At 40.6% G+C, this 13,016-nt stretch overlaps 1 protein-coding gene across 5 annotated transcripts in view; it reads left to right on the plus strand.

Annotated features, from left to right (window-relative positions):
• LYRM4 (LYR motif containing 4) overlaps nucleotides 1-13,016 on the plus strand; it is a 172,845-nt gene that overhangs the window by 112,449 nt on the left and 47,380 nt on the right. Inside the window, exon 3 of one of the 5 annotated variants that reach the window (XM_047860730.1) lies at nucleotides 7,425-7,534. The exons of the other annotated variants lie outside the window; for them this stretch is intronic. Coding sequence (XP_047716686.1) covers nucleotides 7,425-7,466 — 42 coding nt within the window. The 3' untranslated portion in view covers nucleotides 7,467-7,534. Of the gene's footprint in view, nucleotides 1-7,424; nucleotides 7,535-13,016 lie in introns of those variants that run through there. 5 annotated transcript variants of the gene reach the window in all.

The following is a 13,016-nucleotide window of genomic DNA, read 5'->3' on the forward strand; positions in this document are numbered from 1 at the left end:
TGTTTCACCTGTGCTGAAGTCTCATCCAGTGGTGGTGATGGGTTGTTCATCCTGATGTGGATTACTTATGAGGTCAAAGGACTTGTTTTACTCCCCTCTACTCTCTGACAGGCTGAAACTAACAGGGACAAGTGGGACGTGGCTTAGGTAAAACATCACTCTCTACTCCACTTCTTATCTCACCCCCCAAAATCAACGAAGGCAGCAAGAACACCTTGAAAAAAAAATGAAGCACCTCTACACAGTATATTCAGCATAAAAACTGGGCCAGAAGATCACATGGTGTGGCTTTTTAAAACAACTCTCACTTCCTCAGGTCACCACTGTTTACATGATGATGTTGGGTAGCTTCTGAGCTTTTTAAGCGAAACCTTTTAATATTTAATGTGGTTAAAAAAAGCTTTTCCACAGGCAGCTTTCAACACTACCACAAATCCCTGTCTGTACGGTGGTGGTTATTGTAGTGTATCCCTTAAAAATTCTATTTTTTTCTTTCTACGTACTACCAACTCGAGTAAATACCAACACAGAACAAAATATTCTCAAATGGCTCTTTCATAGCACTTGCTATTCTAGTGAATGAGATGTTTTTCCCCACTATATGCATTTTTGTTGATTTTAGTAAAACTTGAATTGTACTTATTTTATGATGTTTTTAAAAAACTAAGATTGCCCTCCTAGCCTTTCACTTTACTGATTTTGTAAGTCTCAGCTTTGTCCATGATTCTCAGTTTCATTCGACACTTCCTTTTAGCAGATTATGGACAAGTAAGTCTCAATCTCTGTAACCTGTTTTCTAGAAAGAGACTAAAAGGAAATAAGCTAGCATTTGTTGCAAATTTTGGGAAAATTATGTTGTGTCAGATCTAAAAATGAATTTCCTAGGATTCTGTAATTATAGTCACTGATTCGTGTAGTATCAACACAAAACTGGAGAAAAACAAATCAGGACAATTGGATGTTAGCATAGCAGAGCTACAAAAGGATGGCTAAAGGGATCATTAAAGAGTCTGCTCACTGAAAAATAAACACAGACATACACTTGTGTCCACACTAAAACTACTACTAAATCACTCACGGGCAGGAATAATAAGTGATGATTTGAATGAGGAAGTAAGACAAATTCACTGAAACTAGCAGTGTCTTCTATCCTTTTATTTCTCCATTTTCTCATCTAAAAGAAAGTAAAGAAAATACTTCTAATTAGATGCTTACAACAAGTTCAGCATGCTTGACTGGATGATAGGATACCCAAAAGCACTACATTCAAACTCTTAAACTAAGTTCCAGCTGGGGAAGCTTCTGCAGAGCATAGTTTCCCCTTTTTTGTTCTAGTTTCTTGTTTGTTTTGTTTTTAAGAATTACCCACACACACACCAAAAAAAGGGGGGGGGGGGAGAATTCCCTTTAGATTACTAGTCATATAAAAATGCCCTGGGAAGGGGGTGGAGCAAATGGGGAGAGAAAATTGTTTAAAAGTGAATTGGGTTTTGGCCGGGGCGGGGGGGGGGGGGGGGGGGGCGGGCACCTAGGTGGCTCAGTCTGACTTGATTTTGGCACAGGTCGTGATCCCAGGATCATGGGATCAAGCCCCTCGTCAGGCTTTGCACTCAGCATGGAGCCTGCTTGAGATTCTCTCTCTCTCCCTCCCCCCATCTCCCCCACTCACAATCTCTCTCTGGAAAATAAAAATAGAAAGTGAATTGGCTTTTAAATAAAAAACTCAAAAATGAATTTCTTTAAAAACACATTTTGTTAAAATATGTAAACAGTGCAATATTGTAACAGCACAGCTCAAGGTATTTTTGTAAAATGAAGACATCATGTACTCAGGACCCAAATCAATCAAATGAACGTTATCAGCACTCCACAAGCCCCTTGTAGTTCCTTGTCCCAGGACCCCACCAAGGATAACCACTGTCCTGATTTATCACATAGATTGGTTTTCCTGTTTTTATACTTTCCACAAATGGAATCTGGCTACTCTTGCTCAATATTATTTGAGATTCGTCCATATTATTCTGTGCTGGTGTGGATGGTTTGTCCTCAGGGCTGTATATTTTTTAATTGTGTTAATACACCACAAAACTTACCTATCCTTTTTTACTACTGATGGGTATTTGGGTAGTTTCGAGTTTAGGGCTGAATAGTGCCAATATATATATATATATATATATTGGTACTTATCTTTTAGTGGATGGTCATTCTAGGACTGGAACTGCCTGGTCATAGACTTTGCATGTATTCAGCTCTAGAAGATTCAGCCAAGCGGTTTTCCAAAATAGATGCACCAAATTGCATCCCCATGGATGCATGCAATTTATATTCTAGTTGTTCCACATCCTTTCTAATACTTGGTATTTTCCGTCCTTTTTCATTTTAACCACTCTAGGGGTTATGGTGGTTTTAATTTTAATTTTTCTAATAACTCACAAAGATGAGCCCCTTTTCATGTATTTGTACATGGAGGGATATTTCATGTTTAGAGATTGGAATACCCATTAGAAAGTTGTCAGTGTTGTTCAAGCTGATGTATAGACATAATACAATCCCAGTCAAATTACTAGTAATTTTATTTTTGCAGAAACTGAGAAGCTCATTTAAAAATTCACATGGGTATTCAAAGGACCAAGGATAGCCAAAGAATTCTTACAGAAAATGGAGAAAGCAAGAATACTTGTACTATTGCATAGAAAGGTTTCTAAAGCTTTGGTAACTAAGACAGTGCTACTGGTGCAGGGCAAGGCTAACAGATCAATGGAACAGACTAGAGTCCAGAAACAGGCCCACTTCTGTACTGTCATCTGATCTGTGGCAGAGATGACACTGCATTGCAGTGGGAAAAGGATAGCCTTTTCAATAAATGGTGTTCAGCTATTTGGATAACTATTTGGAGATAAAAGAATCTTGACCTCTTCCTCATTTCATGCAAAAAGTGGATTGTAGATTTAAATGGGAAAAATAAATAAATATATATGTGTACTTTTAGAAGAAGACCAAAGAAAACAACCTTACTACCTGGGAGTAGACAAAGATTTCTTTTTTTTTTTAAATTTTTTTTTTCAACGTTTATTTATTTTTGGGACAGAGAGAGACAGAGCATGAATGGGGGAGGGGCAGAGAGAGAGGGAGACACAGAATCGGAAACAGGCTCCAGGCTCTGAGCCATCAGCCCAGAGCCCGACGCGGGGCTCGAACTCACGGACCGGGAGATCATGACCTGGCTGAAGTCGGACGCTTAACCGACTGCACCACCCAGGCGCCCCTAGACAAAGATTTCTTAAATAGGACACAAAAAGTATGAACCATAAAAAATTAATATATTGGGCCATGTTAAAATTGTGATGTCAGGGGACCCCTGGTCAGTTCGGTGGTTAGAGCATGTGATTCTTGACCTCAGGGTCCTGGGTTCAAGCCCCATGTTGGGCATGGAGCCAACTTAAAAAAATTAATTTAGGGGCGCCTTGGTGGCTCAGTTGGTTGAGCAGCCAGCTGCGGCTCAGGTCATGATCTCACAGTTTGTGAGTTCAAGCCCCGCGTTAGGCTCTATGCTGACAGCTCAGAGCCTGGAACCTGCTTCAGATTCTGTGTCTCCCCCACTCTCTCTGCCCCTCCCCCACTCACACATTGTCTCTCTCTCTCTCTCTCTCTCTCTCTCTCTCTCTCAAAAATAAACATTAAAAAAAATTTTAAATAAAAATGGGTGAAAATTTTGAACATTCACAAAAGGTGATATCCAGATGGCCATGTTTTTTCATTTTCTCCTTACTTTTAATAAGAGAATATGTATGTCATATACATATTCAGCTACTCTTTACTACTGCCATTCTAAAAGAGTATGCCTAGAAAACATCAATAATATGTATAATTACATGAAAACATGATGTCCTTTCAATATTACTGTTTTAGGTTCATGTTGTTTTGATGCCATGGACATATAAACATGCAGAATCTAAAGCATGCAACAGCAGGAAACACCAGATGGTTTCTCACATACTTATAACCCTAAAAAAAAATTAGCTTTTCCATTACCATGAAATGTGAGCAAACAGATCTCCTCTGCCTCCTGCTTCTCTCCTTTTCCCTCTCCCCCTCCCTTCTCTCTCTCCTCCCCTCCACCCCTTTCTCTCTCTCTCTCTCTCTCTCTCTCTCTCTCTCTCTCTCTCTCTCTCACACACACACACACACACACACACACACACAGAGTTCAGTCTTTGAGCTATGGACATCTCATCCCTGACCCAGAGCCACATCGGGCTCACTATTACTGGTCACTAGTGTCATCTTTATGGAAATAACGAAAGGACACATAAGTGGCAGGAATAGATGAAGTGCAGAAGCCTGTGGTGTTCTCTGCTTGGAAATTTTTTAAAGCTGAAGATTTAATGTTTTTTTAGGGAAATGAAATAGGTGTAAACTTGACCAAGTTAAAACATTCTGCTCTAATACATACTTATTAATTAGAATCATCTGGAGGGTTCTGAAAACATGCTGATACCTGGGATCCTGGGTGCAATCTGGAACCTGGGAGGTTTTGTTTTTTAATTTTTTAGGTTTATTTATTTTGAGAGAGAGAGAACACGAGCAGGGGAGAGGTAAATAGAGAGGGAAAGAAAGAGAATCCCAAGTAGGCTCCACACACACATCAGTGCAGAGCTCGATGGAAGGCTTGAACTCATGAACCTCAAGACCATGACCTGAGCTGAAACCAAGAGTCAGATGCTTAACCAACTGAGCCACCCATGCTCCCCTGGACCCTGGGAGTTTTAAAAGCTCTGTGGGTGATTCTGATGTGCTGTTAAGGTTGTGACCCCTGCGGGTGCTTAAGTCAGGGTGCAGTTAAAACTGAAATCCTACGTTGATTGCTCCAAAGAGCCACCCTGTTAGACTACCTGATTTGTGTTTTGGTTTGACTGGGGAGGAGGGATATTTGTTCCTTTTAGAGTACTTCTCCAGGGACCTGAGTCCTGGGAATGACTAACAGAAAGTGGTAAAACTGTCTTTTCAGGAATATGCTCAGATGTTCTACACAGGGTCCCCTACCTTCCTAGTTATCCCAGGAGCACCTCACTGCAGATAGTGTGCACACAATGCTAGTTCAGCAGAGAAGGCTACTGCAAACAAGAAGGATCTAGATTTCTAGTACATCCAGCCATCCTCCCTCCTTCCTTCTCAGCCCCACCACACTGATTAAGAATTCATGATTGTAACTCAAGTATTTCAATACCGTGAAAGCACAGAGCCCTGGCAGTTCCTTCCAAAGAGAAACATGGTGGTAGTGGCTGCTAAAATTTTTATTTTTTAAATGCCATTGTGAATATAGATATACTGTAATGAAAATAAATCACTAAAATTTTTACATAATTCATACAGCCTTTTGTAACTGGTATCTTCCATGATTAATATCTTATTTACTTTCCCCTTCAGTAACCAAAAATAATTGATGTACTACATTTTAATATTTTCTATTTGTACTGCTTTAATTGATTTCATAAGTTATTCCAAATGCTGACCGCAAAGGTTATTTTATACTCATCTAATAATCGATTTAAGGTTGTAATATGTTGGGGGAACATAGATTATATACAACAGTTTGAAGACCATGCAATAGAAAAGTCTAAATAAGGTAAATAAAGGAAAACTTTTAAAGATAAAACCTACTAGTCTACTATGTAGCTAATAGATTTTTTCATATCTTAAGTTTTTTCCATTCTTTACCCATGTCCTCTGCCAACCAAAGAGCAAACAGGAGATAAATTTTAATCTCCAACCCTTAATCTGATTCTTATTCTTAACACGTTTTTCATTCACTAGATCAAAATATTGTTATTTAATAAAGGACCTAAATTTGTACACCATTAACCTTAATTTGGAACATTTTGGTTACTCAGTAATTTAACAATTTCTTCTAGTTTTGCATACATCATATATATTACCCCATGCAGAGGCTCAACTTTTTCAGTAGGTTGGACAGGACCAGTAGGTAGTATTATATTCTTCATTTGTCTAATGAAGTCCAGAGAAGTTAGACTGTGACTTTCTCTATTATAAATACAGGATGCAGCTATTACTAGAATTCCATTTTTCTGATCTAAATCCTTTGCTCCGTTTGTTTGGGGAGCATTTTCATCTCTGTTAATTTAGGGCCCAGTCAGTTCGGAGGCAGTGGAAGGGAAGGAATATATCTACTAGTCAGTGATAGCCACTGAATTCAAACACTGAGCAGGATGCCACTCAGACTTCGACTTGGTTGAGAATCACACCCCTGAGAAGCCAGCACTTTGGCCTCCAATTTTCAGTTGAGGAAATGGAGACTCAGGGAGTCTACTAACCAGTCCCAAAAGAGTGAGACCCAGGTCTGTCAGGTGCTGAAATTCCTTATTTGCTACTTCTCCAGGAATTCAGCATCCAGTTAGGAGGGAGGGGAAATTACACACACACATGGACACACCTGAAATTAAAGTACCATTTACTATTCTGGAAGTTGCAGAAAGAGTAGTCACCAAGTTAAAGGGTTCCAGAGAAACAAAAGATCACTTCTGAATGGATGGTCAGCAGAACTCCTTTTTCACTGAGAAGATTCGTCATGGCTAAAGTCTAAGGAGATTTGGGCAGGCCAAGATTAGATAGATAGATAGATAGATAGATAGATAGATAGATAGATAGATAGATAGATAGATTTCAGTAGGCAAAATAAACAAGATGGATGGATGGATGGATGGATGGATGGATGGATGGACGGATGGGAGGAAGGAAGGAAGGAAAACATTCCAGGGAAAGATGATAGATTAGAAGGAGAAAGCCAAAGAGATGGGGGAAATGAGGATGTAGGGAATAGATGAGCAACAGGAAAAGCAGATTTGAAGACCTTGTGTATATGCTGAATGAGCATGGCTAGTTTAATATATGCCCAATTCCAAATACTAAGATAAGTGCTGCTAGGTTAAAGGAAGCATCAAGAATTTTTGAACTGAGCTGACCCCATAAAGCTTCACAGCAGAGCGTGATTTGAGGTGGATATAAAGATAGGTATGAATTTTAAGGAAAATTCTTGAACAAAATGTCAAGATGGGAACACTAAGACCTAAGGTATGATTGCCAGGTAGAGATGAGAGGACAGCTTTGCTTTAAGAGAGACTTTGCGGTGGGTTCGGAGGCAGTGCAGAACCATTGGAAGTGTTTTAGTTCAAATGCTGCCCTCACCAACCTCTTTATTGTAAATACAATGGATAAAATATAATAAAAACAAAAAATAATTTTCATCCTTTTATCTTACATAATCTCTTAACTTTTAACCATGTGTTGACCTATTTCTTTCCTGGTTTTTGAAATACCCCCACTGTCCTGGCTTCTCTTTTACCATTATTTAGTCCCCTTTGTGGGCTCCTTTGTTCACCCATCTCCTTGTCTCCCCGCATTACCAGAGTCTGCCCTACTCATCTTCATCCTCTTCAGAAATGACCTGAGTGGCAGTGACACCTAAATATATGTTTCCAGCCCACACTTCTCTCCAGACTACACCCTGATCTGCCTTCCTCCTTGACGTTTCACCCGGGGTGAGTACGGCACCTGCTGTCAACCTTGCCCTGTCCAACCCAGCTCTTGCCCAGACATAGATCTGGTCCTGACCCTCCCTGTTGAAAACTCTCCTGTGACTCTCCATGAGGTGGCATTTTCCCATTTCCCAGTGTGGCCCAGCTGAGTGTCAACATTCTGAACCCACCTACACAATGAGTATACCAAGGCCTTCTCCCCACCCACATTCCCCTATAATTATGGACCTTTAAAAAATTCCCACTCAAACAGATGGGCATGATGCTTCTAGAAATCTTTGTTTCTTCCAGAGTTGACCCTCTTCCAACCCAGCAAAGGCAATGGCAGTGATTATTTAGATTTCTGCTCCACAGGCATAACCTCAAGAGCTGTAGACCAGAGGAAAGAACCCTCCATAGCACAAATTTATCTCTCTCTGAGGCAGGTGCTTTGGAAAAGAATATTATTAAAGCTGGCTTGTGACATTATGTTCAGGGTCAGTCTTCATTGCCAAGAGTACCTGCCAAAGGTTTATCTGCTCATATTTGCTTATGCTAGAAATACTGATAAATTACTCCTATTCTATATAAATGCGAATGTATATGTATTCTATATAAATACATCTGTGCATGCACGCACATATATACATACAAAACATGCATATGTGTGCATACATATATATATACATAGGCACATTCACATTCACACACGTGCCCCAATACACATATGTATATAAAACTGTTGGGGAATGGGGACCATTTTTCTTTTTTCTTTTTTCCCCTTCTCTCTGAGTCTGTCCCAAAGTCAACAGAGTGGGGTATACTTTGTGATGGCGTTGCCTTGGAGTTTAGTGCTGACACTCTTTTTCAAAGTCCTGTATTCTCTTTTCCTCAGCCACCCTGGCTGGCAGTAGGGGCTGTGGGCTGCACGGAAGTCCCAGGTGCTCTCACCACAGTCTCTGCCCACGGTCTTGATTGAAATCCAGCTCACATTATAGCGCTCAGGCTCAGGCATTGTTACAACTGAGAGATATATTCAATTTTAAGCAAGAACAAACTAAATCTGCCTTCTAAGGAAAAGTAGGCCCAGCCTCCTGTGGCATTTCTTTAAATGGATTAATATGTTGATCTGGGAGAAATCGGGAGCCATCCTTCATGTTTTCATTATGAAGCCAGGTGAAATGCAAACCAAATCTTACTGCTAAATGCCACCCCTGGGAATTCTGCAGTGTTGTTTCTATTTTAAACCAAACTGCAGGATTTCTTCTTTAGTTAAAGCATAATGTTGTAAATATAAAATTTCAGTGTTCCTTTCTTTTTTTAACTTTAGACACCATTTAGTTGCTTCCTGTTTGCAGAGCTCATACCAGGAACATTTTATAATGTTAAGCGGCTGTGAATATCTAATCACATGAGAAACAGTTGCTGTGTATCTACCTTCACGTGTTGGAGAAATTGCAGCCTGAGCCTGGTAATAAGGTACTAATTATCAGAGTACTGCATCATAGTCCTTAGCAGACACCTAAGCCTTTATTCACTTAAATGTTTGTTTTTAAGTGAAATTATCAGTCATAAAATAAAGCATAGGCATGAAATGGTGACTTTTGTCATGCTAAATTATTCTTGGTGATTTAGGGTAAAACACTTTTCCATGTCATGTGCTTTCACTCAGTATCTGTTTATAAATGAGCAAACATGGGGGGGGGGGGGGGCGCCTAGGTGGCTCAGTTGGTCAAGCGTCCAACTTCAGCTCCAGTCACAGTCTCATGGTTCGTGAGTTCGAACCCCGCATCAGGCACTATGCGGACAGCTCAGAGCATGGAGCCTGCTTCAGATTCTGTGTTTGCCTCTCTCTGCCCCTCTCCTGCTCGTGCTCTGTCTCTTTCTCTCTCAAAATAAATAAACATTAAAAAAATAAATGAGCAAATATGATTTTAAGAGAATGGAAGAATACTTTTCTCTGTTTTCTTAGTTACACACTCTGAACTTGTCATCCTGTACTGTTTATCTGAGTTTAAGGGGAAATTTCTGGAAGAAAGACTGAGCATTGCTTTATTATTATTATTATTTAAATTCAAGTTAGTTAACATATGGTGTAATAATGGTTTCAGGAGTAGAACCCAGTGACTCATCGTGTCCATATAACACCCAGTGCTCATCCCAACAAATGCCCTCTTTAATGCCCATCACACATTTGGCCCATCCCCCCACCCACCTCCCCGCCAACAACCCTCAGTTTGTTCTCTGTATTTAAGACTCTCTTATGGTTGCCTCCCTGTCTGTTTGAAACTATTTTTTCCACTTCCCTTCCCCATGGTCTTCTGTTAAATTTCTCAAATTCCATGAGTGAAAACATAGCAGTCTTTCTCTGGCTGACTAATTTTGCTTAGCACTCTAGTTCCATCCACGTTGTTGCAAATGGCAAGACTTCATTATTTTGATCACCAAGTAATATTCCCTTGTGTATGTATCTTTGTTATCCATTCATCAGTTGATGGACGTTTGGGCTCTACTTCACACCTGTCACAATGGCTAAAATTAACAACTCAGGAAACAATAGATGTTGGTGAGGGTGTGGAGAAAGGGGAACCCTTTTGTACTGCTGGTGGGAATGTAAACTGGTGCAGCCACACTGGAAAAAACAGTATGAAGGGTCCTCAGGAAACTAAAAGTAGAACTACCCTACAACCCAGCAGTGGCGCTCTGTTTATCCAAAGGACACAAAAATACTGATTCAAAGGGGCACATGCACCCCGGTGTTTGTAGCAGCGCTATCAACAATAGCCAAATTAGGCGCATTGCTTCACAAGGCAAAGTTCAAAATGCTGAGAGGGTGTTTCATCTTCGGAACTCAGCTGGAGTGGAAGGTCAGGGTCTTGTGACCTCACCATGATGTTTATTGTAATTTGAAACCCTTGAAGATTTGCAGGCAGCTACCAGGCTGCTTCTGGAGAGCCTTACAGCAGTCAAGATTCCTCTCCCTGAGGGGACCCAGAATATCCCCTTGCGTTAGGCTATTTCTGTTTGCACAAAACAGATAATAGGAGGTTCAGAAGTGTGGGTTGGCTTGGAACAGATCTGAGATGGGGCTTTATTCTAATGACACCTGGAGAAATGGGGCAGCTCAGCAAAGATTGCCAGCCATTTACCTGTCTTACCTCACCATAGACAGGTCCTTCGAGATGGAACGGCAGCTCCCAAAGTTCACCTTTTCCTTTCCTGTTGCTTTGCTGCTGCATCTTTGCTTCCCCACTCCCACCCCTGCTGCTTATTCTTTCTGCTACTGGTGGGCTGGCTGACTCTGTTTCAAACAATTGCTTCAATTCCCTCCGTTTGGAGCACACCCACCCTCCATGGGCAGAGTTCCTGAGGTCTGGCCAGGTACCTGTGGTCCGTGCACCTCTGCCACTCGACAGAGAAGGCGCCATGAGCCTCAGCTTGGTTCATCTTGCATTTAGGCTGCGTCTCTGGGACACGGTCTTCCTCTTCAGAGCTAGCAATGTGGCCTCATTGTCTTGGATTCGATATAGGAGTATTCATTTCATACCTTTGCCTCCTGTTTTGGCAAACACTCTAGAAGACAGATGAAAGAGTCCTATTGAAGAATTCACTATTGGATGACCAAGATTATAACTCTGTGTGGTTACCTCTGGAGAACTCTAGGTGAAATGAGAATGTCTGGTTTGTCCCACCTGCCTCCACAGGTATCTCAAGACTTTTCTCTCTGCTCTTTTTTTCTTAGCCATATACATCAATTGTTACTTATTTTGCAGGGAACATGTATGATACTTTGGAACACACACAAAGTGTAACATACAAGAGTGTATATATAGTGTGAATACAGGCTGTACCCCACCAGAGATCTTTGCTTTGCTTTGTTTAATGCTTTAAACTTTCCTAAATGCTCTCCCATCCTTTATCACTTTAATCTTCCAAGTAACTAGGAGAGGCTAATCTCCGCCTTTTGCTGCTGAGAAAACAGACCTAACACTACAGACAGAACCATTATTACAATCCCAGTTTTCTGATACGTTCCACAACGTCTTAACACAAAAGTGTACGATCACTGAATGATGTGTGCATGCATGGCTTCCCCCCCCCCACCCTGCCAAGCACACATACACACACCTGTTGAGACTCATTTATTGAAAACTGATAGAATTTACCAGCATCGATAATTTTTCCATTCTGTATATGGTATTGGCAGCTGAGAAATTAATGATTAGCCTAGTAAAAATGGAGTCTGAAAACCTGTCCTATGTCTTCAGTATTGTTAGCAGTCAGTCTAACGGTAGGCAGTGTGGGAAAGTCAGTGATTCTATACAGAAAAGAATCAGTGTTTCCAAATCACTCGTCTTCCTAACATCCATCCATTCAACCAGCCATCCTGTTAGAGTGACATCGTTTGGAAAAAGTCCCAGACCTGGGATAAAGGGACCTGAATTCTGATACATGCTTAGTATGTAATTTGGGTTAAGTCAGTCTACATTTGTGAATCTGATTTTTTTTAAGTTTATTTATTTATTTTGAGAGAAAGAGAGCGAAAGAGTGCAAGCTTGGGGCAGGTGGGGGGCGGGGGGAGAGAGAGAGAAAGAGAGAGAGAGAATGAAATCCCAAGCAGACTCCACATTCAGCACAGAGCCTCAACGCAGGGCTTGAACTCAGGAACCATAAGATCATGACCTGAGCTGAAATCAAGAGTGGGATGCTTAACTGACTGAGCTACCCAGGCGCCCTATAAATCTGATTTTTGTTTTTAATCTGTAAAATGAGGTGTTGGGATTTTGTTTTCTGATGTTTCATCCACGTGCAGCATGGTCTTAGGTCCGACACACCATTGTCTACTATAGTATCCCCTTTGTAACCTCCTTACCCACCCACTTCAGAGCCTGGGGACTGGGAAGGGTAGTGTCACTGATGTATTAAAAATCTTCCTTAGGCCCAATTTCCAGGTATTATATGAAATTCCCTCTGCTGCTTAATTCCACTGAATTACATTTTTCATGTTAATAGGCTAATATTTTTTGAACTTGTAAGATTGAATGTATGGAATGAAATCAATATCTCTGATAATTACTTGACGGGGGTGGGAAGGTTGAGTAGAAAGTCATTTAAAAATTGCAGACTAATATTGATTAAAATTATTGGCTTGAAGATTTAGAATATCTAAAATGTAGCCCCGGCATTTACGATGACATGTAGCAGGTCATTTTCTTTACTGGATTTAGGGAAGAACCAGTAATTTAGAATCAGAGCATTCTGTGCATCCCTATATAGGGTGTTCTCAGGCTTTATTCCTGCAATTTCGCATTTTTATGTGGGATGTTCTAAGGGACAAGCAGTTCTCTCTTTCAGAATTATTGGAATCTTTCGTTATCTTTCAGTATTCACAGAATATGTGGTCATTTCATTCAAGTGTCCGTGAATGATTCTAGACAGATCCATAGTTCTTTACGTTTGTTGAATGCCATATAACAGTGGTTC

The sequence above is a fragment of the Prionailurus viverrinus genome, chromosome B2 (genome assembly GCF_022837055.1).
Source record: "Prionailurus viverrinus isolate Anna chromosome B2, UM_Priviv_1.0, whole genome shotgun sequence".
Taxonomy (NCBI): domain Eukaryota; kingdom Metazoa; phylum Chordata; class Mammalia; order Carnivora; family Felidae; genus Prionailurus; species Prionailurus viverrinus.